This window comes from Gopherus flavomarginatus, chromosome 24, assembly GCF_025201925.1.
Source record: "Gopherus flavomarginatus isolate rGopFla2 chromosome 24, rGopFla2.mat.asm, whole genome shotgun sequence".
Taxonomy (NCBI): domain Eukaryota; kingdom Metazoa; phylum Chordata; order Testudines; family Testudinidae; genus Gopherus; species Gopherus flavomarginatus.
Genome location: NC_066640.1, coordinates 3,944,444 through 3,954,632, shown reverse-complemented (window position 1 = coordinate 3,954,632; position 10,189 = coordinate 3,944,444). Strand labels below are relative to the sequence as shown.

The 10,189-nt window shown below is 60.2% G+C and overlaps 1 protein-coding gene across 1 annotated transcript; it reads right to left on the bottom strand.

Moving 5' to 3' along the window:
- Positions 1–456: 456 nt before the first annotated feature.
- Positions 457–7,747, bottom strand: SMIM24 (small integral membrane protein 24). Its single transcript, XM_050933846.1, has 4 exons — positions 7,519–7,747; positions 6,991–7,126; positions 3,085–3,123; positions 457–1,214 (listed from the first exon to the last, which is right to left on the bottom strand). Exons 1-4 carry the CDS (start codon positions 7,580–7,582, stop codon positions 1,118–1,120), a joined length of 336 nt encoding a protein of 111 aa, XP_050789803.1. The 5' UTR covers positions 7,583–7,747; the 3' UTR covers positions 457–1,117.
- Positions 7,748–10,189: the final 2,442 nt, after the last annotated feature.

Here is a 10,189-nt window from a genome sequence, read left to right as displayed (position 1 = left end):
GCCCGACTGGCTGGTCAAACGGACAGGACCATGCACCCTGCAGTGTGTAGCATAGTCTCTGGCAGGAGGAAGAGCCTGTGGGGGGCGATTTCCTGGATCTGACCCACATTCCACCCCCAGCTCTTCACTGAGCTTAGAAATTCACTTTATTTTATGCTATGTCCCGGTGATCAGCTTCAACACAACCCCCTCGAGCTGCATGGGCCAGTGCATCTAGGGTGACCAGAAGTCCCGACATTAGGGGCTTTGTCTTATATACACAACTGTACCCTCCCCCACGAGAAAAAACATGTCCCAATTTCCCACATTTGCTATCTGGTCGCCCTAAGTGCAGCCTGTGGCGCAATGGGCTCAGGCTCTCTGCACACTCAGGCAGACATCTCTGCGTTGGTCTCACACACACTACATCCTGCTCTTAGGCCTTTCTTCACAATCACAAGGGCCAAAACCCTTTATTACCGTTGTTATTCGTACAAATGCAAGTGCAGATTCTGGAGCCCAATTCTGCGGCATTGGGAGGGAAGGGGGAAGTCTGCAGTCTCAGAACACGTGGGGCCCGGCCACCAGGCCATAATCCGCTCGCCTCCTGTTCCTCCCCTCATTTCTCTAGCTGGGATTTACTCTCCGCTTTCCCTCCTGGCTGCCAGCGGGTGGCACCAATCAGCACTATAATGTTTTCAGCCCAGCTGGGCAGCGCAGGGGGCAGAGCATGGCACTGGCGCCCGTGGCCCAGCCGGGCTCAGAGACGCAGGGAGATTGTTCTGCTCCCTCCCCGCTGCAGTCCACAGGCTCCTGCGCCGCACGCCCAGCCCACGCAAGGCCCAGCCTGGACCCCGCTGCGGTGCTGCCGGGGGGCTTTGGGGAGAATCCCCTCCAGGGAAGGGGAGAGGGAGTTTGTCCGGCACAGGGTAGTGAGGGGACGTCTGTTCCCGCTGCACCCCTGGGCCCTGCACAGCAGCACACAGAGGAGGCCTCCGTGCTGGGCCAGGGAGGGGCTGGGCAGAGCTGGGCACAGGGAAGCAGTGAGTTGATTTGTGTGCCGGGTGGCACAGCGGGGCACCGTGGTGGCAGTGGCAGCAGTTCCGTGGTCTCCCACCCCGCCGGACTCGCAGGCTTCTCACAGGGAGGTTGTTTTATTTTCTTTCCTCTCGTTCTGCTCCTCCTCACCGTCCGCCTCCAGCGCTAGGTTGCTGTAGATGTTTGAGACCTTCCTGCTGAACAGGAGAAACAGCGAGGAAATGTGGGGCCCCAGGGCGGGGCTCGGGCCGGGGGGGTGAGTGGGCAGCTCCCTGGGACGACTGGTGCATGCTGAACCTGGGTTCAGATCCCTCGGGGTAATGGCCGCTCGCTGGCTCCCCTGGCCGCGGTGCCACGTGTTCAAAGCACAGCTTGCCTTGCCCGCACTGGGGCTTTAACACGGGTTCACTAACACAGCTGTGGGGCAGGCTGTGAGCTCAGCAGGGCCAGGCCAGTCTCTGGCTGTGCGGCACCCTGCCCACTGGGGCATTCAGGTGCCTCCAGGAGGGGAATCGTCAATAACGGGAAGGGGCGACGGCCTCAGAGACAGGGAGCTGGCTGGTCCCTGTCCGATGGGCTCCGCCTGTCTGCTCCCATCCCAGCAAGCCAGTGGCTACCTAGGGCGTCCCATTTGCCACTGCACTGCTGGCCAAAGCCATCCAGGCCCTGAAGGCAGCAGTGGGGATGGAACCCAGAGTCTCCTGCTCCATAAAGCTCCACCCCTGAGCAGCAGGAGGATCCTCACTAGCCATTATCAGTATAGGGTGCATGAAACGCAGCTGAGCAGCCCCAGTTCCCACCAGCTGCAGCGTCTGGCAGTGTGGGGAACCCCCCCCCTCAGAGAAGGCGCCTGCTTGTCACCGTTCCTACTGAGTAGCTGAGACAGGTACTGTGCGTGGCCCTCACCTTTCATTTCTACCCACGCCACTGAGCGTGCACGAGCACCTGCACGTACCCAGCCACACGCATGAGCATGAGCACACACATGAGTACACGCACACACACACCAAGCACAAGCACACACACCTGCACACACACACACATACACAAGCACACATATCTGCACACACATACACAGAGGCATACATATATGCACACACACGAATGCATGCACACACAGGTGTTGCTATAGCGAGCCAGACCTGCCCAGTGGCTGGGGTCCTGCCTGCTGCTTGGCCTCTACTCCCAGCTCTGCCACCAATTCCCTTCCTCGCCTTCATCTCCTTTGTCATGCCTGTGAGCGTCCTGGGGGGTGCTGGCTCCACATGGGTGTCCCTGGGGTAGCGGGGCCCTGAGCTCACTTGGGGTGTTGGCTCAGCGTGGGTGTTCTTGGCATACGGGGGCCCTGAGCTCACTTGGGGCATCTAGATGTTCCAGCTGCTCCTGTCCCGGGAGGTGGGTGTCCAAGCCACGGGCAGAACCGATTTCTTAGGGCCAATAGGCACAACAGGGCTGCTGGCAGGACAGGATATTCCTGGGGGCCTCCAGTTGGGAGGGATCCAGCCAGAGCCCTTAGCTGGCCCCATCCCATAGGCCCTGGGCACCCCACAATCACCAACACCTGAGGGGCGGGGCAGGGCCGTTACCCCCTTGTACAGATGGGGCCTGAGGCCCAGAGAGCCAGTCTGGCCCGAGGGAGCGTGTAGCAGAGCTGGGCATTATAATCTGCTTGCCAGGCCGGCACCCGACCACTAGGCCACCCATCCTCCCAGTGCCAGCTGCACCTCCCAGAGCAGTGAGCGGTCAGGGTTAGCTGCCTGCGGCTGGGAGCCCCATGTGAGGCAGGCGTCAGGAGTTCTTATGCTGATCCAAAGTCCAGCAGCAATGGGCCCTGCCCCACCTCCCCTTCCATCTCCAGGTGCAGGAGGCTGAGCCGATCCGCCTGTAGGGAGGGCCAGGGACTCACCCCAGGCCATGCAGCAGAGCCAGGGTCACTGGCCCATTGGCCACAGCCCACGCTGCCTCCCCCCCTGCCCTGCCACCAGGGGTCACTGCAGCCAGTGCACCCCGGAGAACCCCCAAAACACCGCTGCTCCAGGGCTGCAGCCAGAGAGGCAGACGCTTTACCTGGATTGGGCAGGTTCTCCCAGTGGCTTCTCCTCATTCCTGTGAAAAGAGCAGGGGGGACAGGGAGTCAGAGGGCGTCATGCGGCAGGGGGGCCCCCGGACGTGCACTGAGGAGCCCCAGTCAGCCCCAATGGGAGCCTCAGTACAGAGTAGCTGCTGTCCCCTGGTGCAGCGGGGCCCTCATCCTGCTCTGGATACACAATGCGCCCATCCTGCTGCCCCGTCGGGCGCTAACAAGTGCAGCCGGTGAAACCCTTGTTGTCTGCACCATCGTCCACGAGAAAATGCCCATTTTGCCAAACGTTTTTGATTTCCCAGTGGGAAAATGGACAGGGTGGTGCCCAGCTGCCCCCTACAGCTCTTGTCCACTTTCACTCTGCCAGAGAAACTGTCAGAAATCCCCAAGGGCGAAGAGCCCGAGTGCCCAGCCGTCCCCTCAGAGCTCTCTGCCTCGCCACCTCCCACAGCTGGGGGCTGGCTGCGGGTGAGTGTCCGGAACTGTGGCCTCTCCACCCCATGGGCTCGGTCAGTTTCACAAGAGGGCATCCAGCCAGCTGAAAAATACAACATCTTTCCCAGGAAAGTATTTCTGTTTTCCCGTCATCGGTGCTTGAATTAAGAAACGCCAGCACTACAGCTGGCCAGGCCAGGCCAACTTAATCCAGCCGTCTGCTAACAGCACACAGGAGCCAGCTCTCCTGGGTCTCTGGCCAGTGCCTTACACCCAGGAAAAGAGCCATTCTCCTCTTTCAGGTCCCTGCCTCCTTCACTGTCCTTCCTGGGCACTGAATGAGGCAGGGGTCCCGTAGGGCAAACAGCGCGTTATCTGGTGGGGAAAGGCTGTATTGTCATTACAGCTGATGGGTATTTTTCAACAAAATGGGGTGGGGAGGTGTTAGAAATGGCCAACTCGTGGTTTTGACAAAACTTCCTTGGGAAAGTGTCTTGGGTCCAGGTTGGAATTTCTAGCTAGGGAGCAGCCCTCACCCCAGGGTGGCGGTAGTTTAGTGAGGTGGGGGTGTTTATCTGTGACGGAGGCGAGCCAGGGTCAAGTCCCTGCTCCAAATTAGGCAGAACAAGGACCTGCAGCTGGGATTCTCACACCCCAGGGAAGAGCCTGCAGCAGTGGGACTGGGTTATTCTGAGTGGGGCCACTCTCGTGTGTGGTTTGGGATGACAAATTTGGAAAGGTCCCACTCTCATTCTGACATGGAATGAAAACAAATCCGGCACTTTGCCATTTTTTGCAACTTGAAATTCTCATTTATGACCAGCCGTACCCCGGTGTGAATGCTCCAGGGGGATGAATTTAAACAAAAGCAGAAATGCATGATCATAATAATCATCCCCCAGAAAGCCACAAACAGGGCTGGAACCCAGGACCTTTAGATCCACAGCACAGATCCTCTGCTACTTAAATTTAAGGAAGCTTGCTGAGGTAGTAGGTTGTTATCCTCCATCTGGACCAGTCACTTGAGGGCACCTGCTAATATTTGTGAGCCAGAAGAGGAATGAAGTGAAGCTGGAATGGTGGGAGCTGCTCCTGGCTCTCCAAAGGAATATCATCTAGATCAGTTCTCAGCCCGTGGATCAGGACCCAAAATTGGGTCACAGAAATGTTTCAGAGGGTGGCCTTGCAGCTCCTGCAGCTCTGGTCCCAGAGGGCTGGCTGGGTTAGCCCCCCTGCTCCAGGCATGGCGACTCCAGGGTCCCAGGGTCACTCATGACGACAGGAGCCCGGACAGGCCAAAACCGAGTGAGTGGCACACGTGAGCCAGGGCACAGCTCCACTCACACCAGTTTGGTGCATCAGAAGGACGGGGCCAAATGTGAGCAGCGCTGCCAGAGCCGAGAGCCAAGCCCAGGCAGCCCCACAGCACAGGAGCTGCAGAAGTCTCCACTGTGGGGTGAGTGGTGGGCAGGACCCAACCCTCCTCCCAGGGGAGGGGCCAAGATCCAACCGAAACCACCCAGGACCTCCAACTCCAGGCTATTTACTGGGTCACAACGAGTCATAATCATTTACAGAGGGGGCCCGAGCCCATAAAGGTTGGGACCCACTGGTCTAGTGTGTGCAGACGCCACAGCCAAGCGCTTGGATTCAGCCTGGTTGCTCGGAAAGGCCAGTAGGTGTGTGGATGACACTGGCGCCCATTCAGAGATGGCTGTGCCTGACGTTCCCTCCAGGGGCGGCTCTAGACATTTCGCCGCCCCAAGCACGGCTGCAGGCCATGGGGGGGCGCTCTGCCGGTCGCTGGTCCTGTGGCTCCGGTGGACTTCCCACAGGCGTGCCTGCAGAGGGTCCGCTGGTCATGCGGCTCCATCGAAGCGGCGGGACCAGCAGACCCTCCGCAAGTACGCCTGCGGGAGGTCCACCAGAGCCGTGGGACCAGCGGACCCTCCGCAGGCAAGCTGCCTAAGGCAGCCTGCCTGCCGCCCTCCCGGCGGCCGGCAGAGCGCCCCCCGCAGCTTGCCGCCACAAGCACGCACTTGCCATGCTGGGGCCTGGAGCCGCCCCTGGTTCCCTCGCAGCAAAGGGCCTGCTCCTTGCCTGCCTCTGGCAGATGGGCTGGGAAGCCTTGATGACTAGGAGCTGTGAAGTGCACAGAATTATGACCTGAGTCTGGGAGAGAGACAGGACTAGAATCCAGTGTCCTGCTGGCTCCCTCCCGGCACGCCTTCTTGCTGCCACTTGTCCAGAGCTCAGGCTCTGTGAGCCTGGAGCACGTGCAGTGCAGCTGGAAAGCTCAGAGACTTTAGCAGCAAGCTTCCTGCAAGCTCTCCTGAGCGTGTGCAAATGGCAAAAATTCGGCCCGGATGAGTTTTCATGGGCACAGCAAAAGGCGCCTCCCTGAACCGAGGCTCATACCCCTGCCAGATGTTTACGTTCCTGCGCCAGAGCTTGGAGGAGCTAGAGTTCTTCCAAGGAATGGGCAGGAAGGACCCTAGCAAAACTACCTAATTTCCCCAACCTTGTTCTCAGAAAGGCTGGACTGTATCGAGCCCGACACTGAGACCCAGCTGGAAAATTTCAGCCCAAACTGGTCAAATTTGTCAAAGTTATGAGCAGCTGAAAACAGGGGCTGATAATGGAAAACATTAGGCCACCTTAGCTACAGGTTGCTCTGTCCATTTTGGCTGCAATAGCCTGGCGCAGCAGGGACTTGGTACTTTGTACGCACTCAGTGCCCTGTGCTCCCTGAGGCAGCAGTACGAGCAGAACGCAGAGCCCAGGTGTGTCCCGATATGTGGAATAAGCCCCAGATAAGCACCAAACTGCTGATTCCAGCCCTGCAGACACCAGAGGGGAGGGTGACCTTCACCAGGCAACGGGGTCCACTCTCAAGATTACAGGGAGCTGATGCATTGTGCCCAGATCTCAAAAATGTTTTACAAATATGATTAGTGATCGCATGGAGCGTCATGGTGCTTTGTGGACATTGCCTAAAGCATCCATTCACCCAGCCTCCTCTGGCCAAGAAGCTCTGTTTGCCCTTTATATAGATGGGGAAACGGAGGCACAGAGCGGGATAGGCATTTGCCCACAGTACACAGCAAGTGAAGTCATTTGCCCCAGGCACGTCACTACACAGCTGGGAATGGAACTGAGGAGCCCTGACCGCCCACCCACCCTGCTCCAACCACTAGCTCCCACTCTCCTCCCAGAACTGGGTGGAGAACCCAGGAGTCCTGACTCTCAGCTCCTGCCCCTGCAACTTACACTAGTCTAACCAGCACTGCCTCCTGGTCACAGCTCTTTGTGGTCTCAGACCATCCCAGTCAGTGACAGCGGAGAGCAGGTGAGGGGGCCAGAGGACCCAGGAGAGGGGCAGGCGCTCTGCACCATGCAGGATTGGGCCGAGGGGAGGGTCATGTGGCATATGTCCTGTCAGACAGGGAGCCCACCTGCGCTTCTTGGAGCACCAGACTCTGTTGATGATCATCAGCACGACGACGATGCAGAGGAAGACCACGACGGCTGTCAGCCCCACCAGCCAGGGCTGCAGTGTCCTGGAGCCTGCTGTGGTGCCCTGCACTGCGCCTGCCAGGCCAAAGGGAAAGGCTTGTTCTGGAGCGGGGAGCTGCAGCTGGATCGGGGGAAGCTGGTGCCCAAGGGGGCTCCCTGGATTGCCTCAGGGGCTTCAGCCTCCAGCTCTACTCATGGGCCTCAGTCGTGATCTGGAGAGACTGATCCCTGCCAGGTCCACCTCCAGCACCCCATGGCCCTGCTTGCTCCAGCAGCCCCAGCCCCGCAGGCCCCCTCGACACACACACAGAGCGCAGAGGTGAGGCCAGGGAGACCGTGCCCGGGGCCCAGAGAGGCAGGGACGGGCACTGTTCAGACCCATCTCCTGTTCCCCTCCTGCCAGGCTGCCCACCCCATGCTCTCCCACCCCCAACCTCGGTCTCGGGCTGGGAGGGGGGCGTCCCTACCATCCTGGGCCTGCGAGGCGGCGATGAAGAGCAGGGAAAACAGAAGAGCGTGGAGAGGAGACATGATGCCCGGCTCGCTCGGTGGCTGCCTGTTGTCCCGGGCGCCAGGTGCTGTCCCAAACCAGGGGGGGCACAGGGATTGCGTGAGGATGAATCTGAACTCAAAGCCTGGAGTCTCTCCCAACAGATAGCGCCCACACCCAGCGTGGCCAACAGCCCGTCTGATGGCTCAGGGACGCCAGCCAGTGGGTTTATTGTGCTCAAGAGGGCAAATGCCAACTTGTACCTTAAAGGTACCATGGCAACCAGATTCCTTTAACCCTCTGGAGGCGGCGCGAGACCGACGAGGAAGCGGAGAGAATCCCAGATTCCAGGCCAGGCCCTGCACAAGCAGCTGGCTGAAATTTTTCGGGCAAATGGTTTATTTGCTGCCTAACACCAGCTCAGCCAACCTGAAATGTGTCGTGCATGTGACACGGTCAGTTCCGGCCCGGAAACACTCTCCGGGCCAACCCACTGGGCAACGTTTGTCCTAGCCAGTGGGGGGCACTGCCCAGGATGCTGGAGACCCCCGTCAGGGTCAGGAGGAGCCAGGCAGCCCCAGGGGACAGGGGGCAGGGACAGGCCCGGGCTCTGTCTCTGGCTCTGGCTCTGTAGCTCAAGTTGCAGCAGCTCATGCTCTTAGCTCCCGAGGTCCCCGGTTCCATACCCAGGTGGCTGGCTGAGGGAGCAGCCTCACAGCCACCTCAAGGTGCTGTACCCCTCCTGCCCCCGGGGGAGCCGCAAAGAGCGCGGCTGAGGGGGACCCCTCCTGCCCCCGAGGGAGCTGCAAAGAGCGCGACTGAGGGGGACCCTTCCTGCCCCCGGGGGAGCTGCAAAGAGCGCTGCTGAGGGGGCTGGGCGGGGGGCAGCTAAGCTCACCTGCCTGTTGGCAGCTCTCCAGGGAGCAGGGGCCTTTCACCATTCTGGGTTTGTGTGACACATCAATTGCACTAATCATTAATGCTGTTATCTGGGTGCCCTGGGGTGACTCACACTGGCTGGAGACTGAGCACCAGCTTCCCTTCGCAATGTGGTTCGGGCCCCTCACCTGCTGGCGGTGCTGCCCCATGAGAACAGAGCAGTGGGGGCAAGGGTCAGATCCTGGGGTGGGGTAGTGCTGTGGAGGGGATCAGCTGTGGGGAAGGGGAGGAGAGGGATGTAAGAGTGGGGTGAAGCTGAGCAAACAGCCAATCAGCACAGGGCAGAGGAAATCCAATTAAAACAAAGCCATAGGCCCCCTCCTCCCACCCCCCTGCTATGTGGGGTTGCCCCCAGAGCAGCCTTTGAACCTAGGCCCATGGTGATGCCCTCCCCAAACCCCATCCGGGGCCCCAAATCTGCAGGTGAGGGATGGCAGATGCAGTCCCCTTGGTCTGGCCCCACACATCTGTTCTCCCAGCCCATGGGCCGGCCTGGTTTGGGGCTGAGTCTTCAACTGGGGGCCAAGGGCACTGGGGAGCTCAGACCTGTCCCTGCTGCAGGATGCGTCTGCCCCAGACAACCCCCACCCCCCGCTGTGCCCCTGGGGGAGGGGCAGGCAGCCCGCTGGAGTTTGGACTTTGATGTGGCCGCTCAGTGCCTCGAGGCAGCCATGGCAACAGTGCCAAAGTATAGTCAGAAATAAACACTTGGCGTCTTCCAAGCACCCAGCCCCTTTGGGGGAGGAGTTGGCCTTGGTCCCATGCTGGCAGTGGGGCCAGGACATCATCAGAGGGTGGGGGGTGCTGGGACTTGCATCCCACATCACCAGGTGCGAAGGGCGAACTCCTGGTCCCTCTGACGCCAATGGGCATTTGGCCACTGGATGGCTGGGAAGCAGCATCTTCCAGCCATAGCGACACCCTCCCCAGCCCCCCACAACAAGCCCTTGGCTCCTGCTTCTGGGGTAAAGCCCGACCTGCAGTCCCTGGAAGGGTCTTTCCCCAGGCCTGCAATGGGTTGGCGCAGACAGTAAGGTTGCCAACTTCCTAATCACACAAAACTAAACACCCCTGCCTAGGCCCCTGCTCTGCCCCTTCTCTGAGGCCTCGGCCCCAGCTCCCTCCGTTGCTCGCTCTTCTCCACCCTCACTCACTTTCACTGGGATGGGGTTGGGGTTGGGGTGTGGGACGCAGGGAAGGCTTCGGCTGGGGGTGCAGGCTCTGGGGTGGGGCTGATGAGGGGTTCAGGGTGCAGGAGAGGGCTCCGGGCTGGGGCAGGGGGTTGGGGTGGGGTGCAGGGTCCTGGGGGCGCTTATCACGACTCCAAAGAAGCAGCTGCCAGGTCCCTGCAGCCTCTAGGCACATGGGCAGGCAGCCTACCTGGTGCATGCTGCCTTTGCACCCGCAGGACTACCCCCCCACACCTCCTGCAGCTCCCATTGGCTGCCGTTCCTGGCCAATGGGAGCTGTGGAGCCGGTACTGGGGGAAAAGGGCAGCGCGCGGAGCCTTCCCATGCCTAGGGTCCGCAGGGACTTGACGGCTGCTTCTGGGAGCCATGCAGAGCCAGGGCAGGCAGGGAGCCTGCCTTAGCCCCAGGCCCCTGCTGCGCCGCCGATCGGACTTTTAATGGCCCGGTCGGCAATGCTGACCAGAGCCGCCAGAGTCCTTTATCGAGTGAGAGTTCCAGTCAAAAAGTGGACACCTGGCA

Coding starts and splice junctions, on each gene's coding strand:
- SMIM24 (XM_050933846.1), bottom strand. CDS start 7,582: ATGTCTCCTCTCCACGCTCTTCTGTTTTCCCTGCTCTTCATCGCCGCC. Junction 3,124..6,990: donor TGGTGCTCCAAGAAGCGCAG/GTGGGCTCCCTG, acceptor CTCTTTTCACAG/GAATGAGGAGAAGCCACTGG. Junction 1,215..3,084: donor GGAGAACCTGCCCAATCCAG/GTAAAGCGTCTG, acceptor TCTCCTGTTCAG/CAGGAAGGTCTCAAACATCT.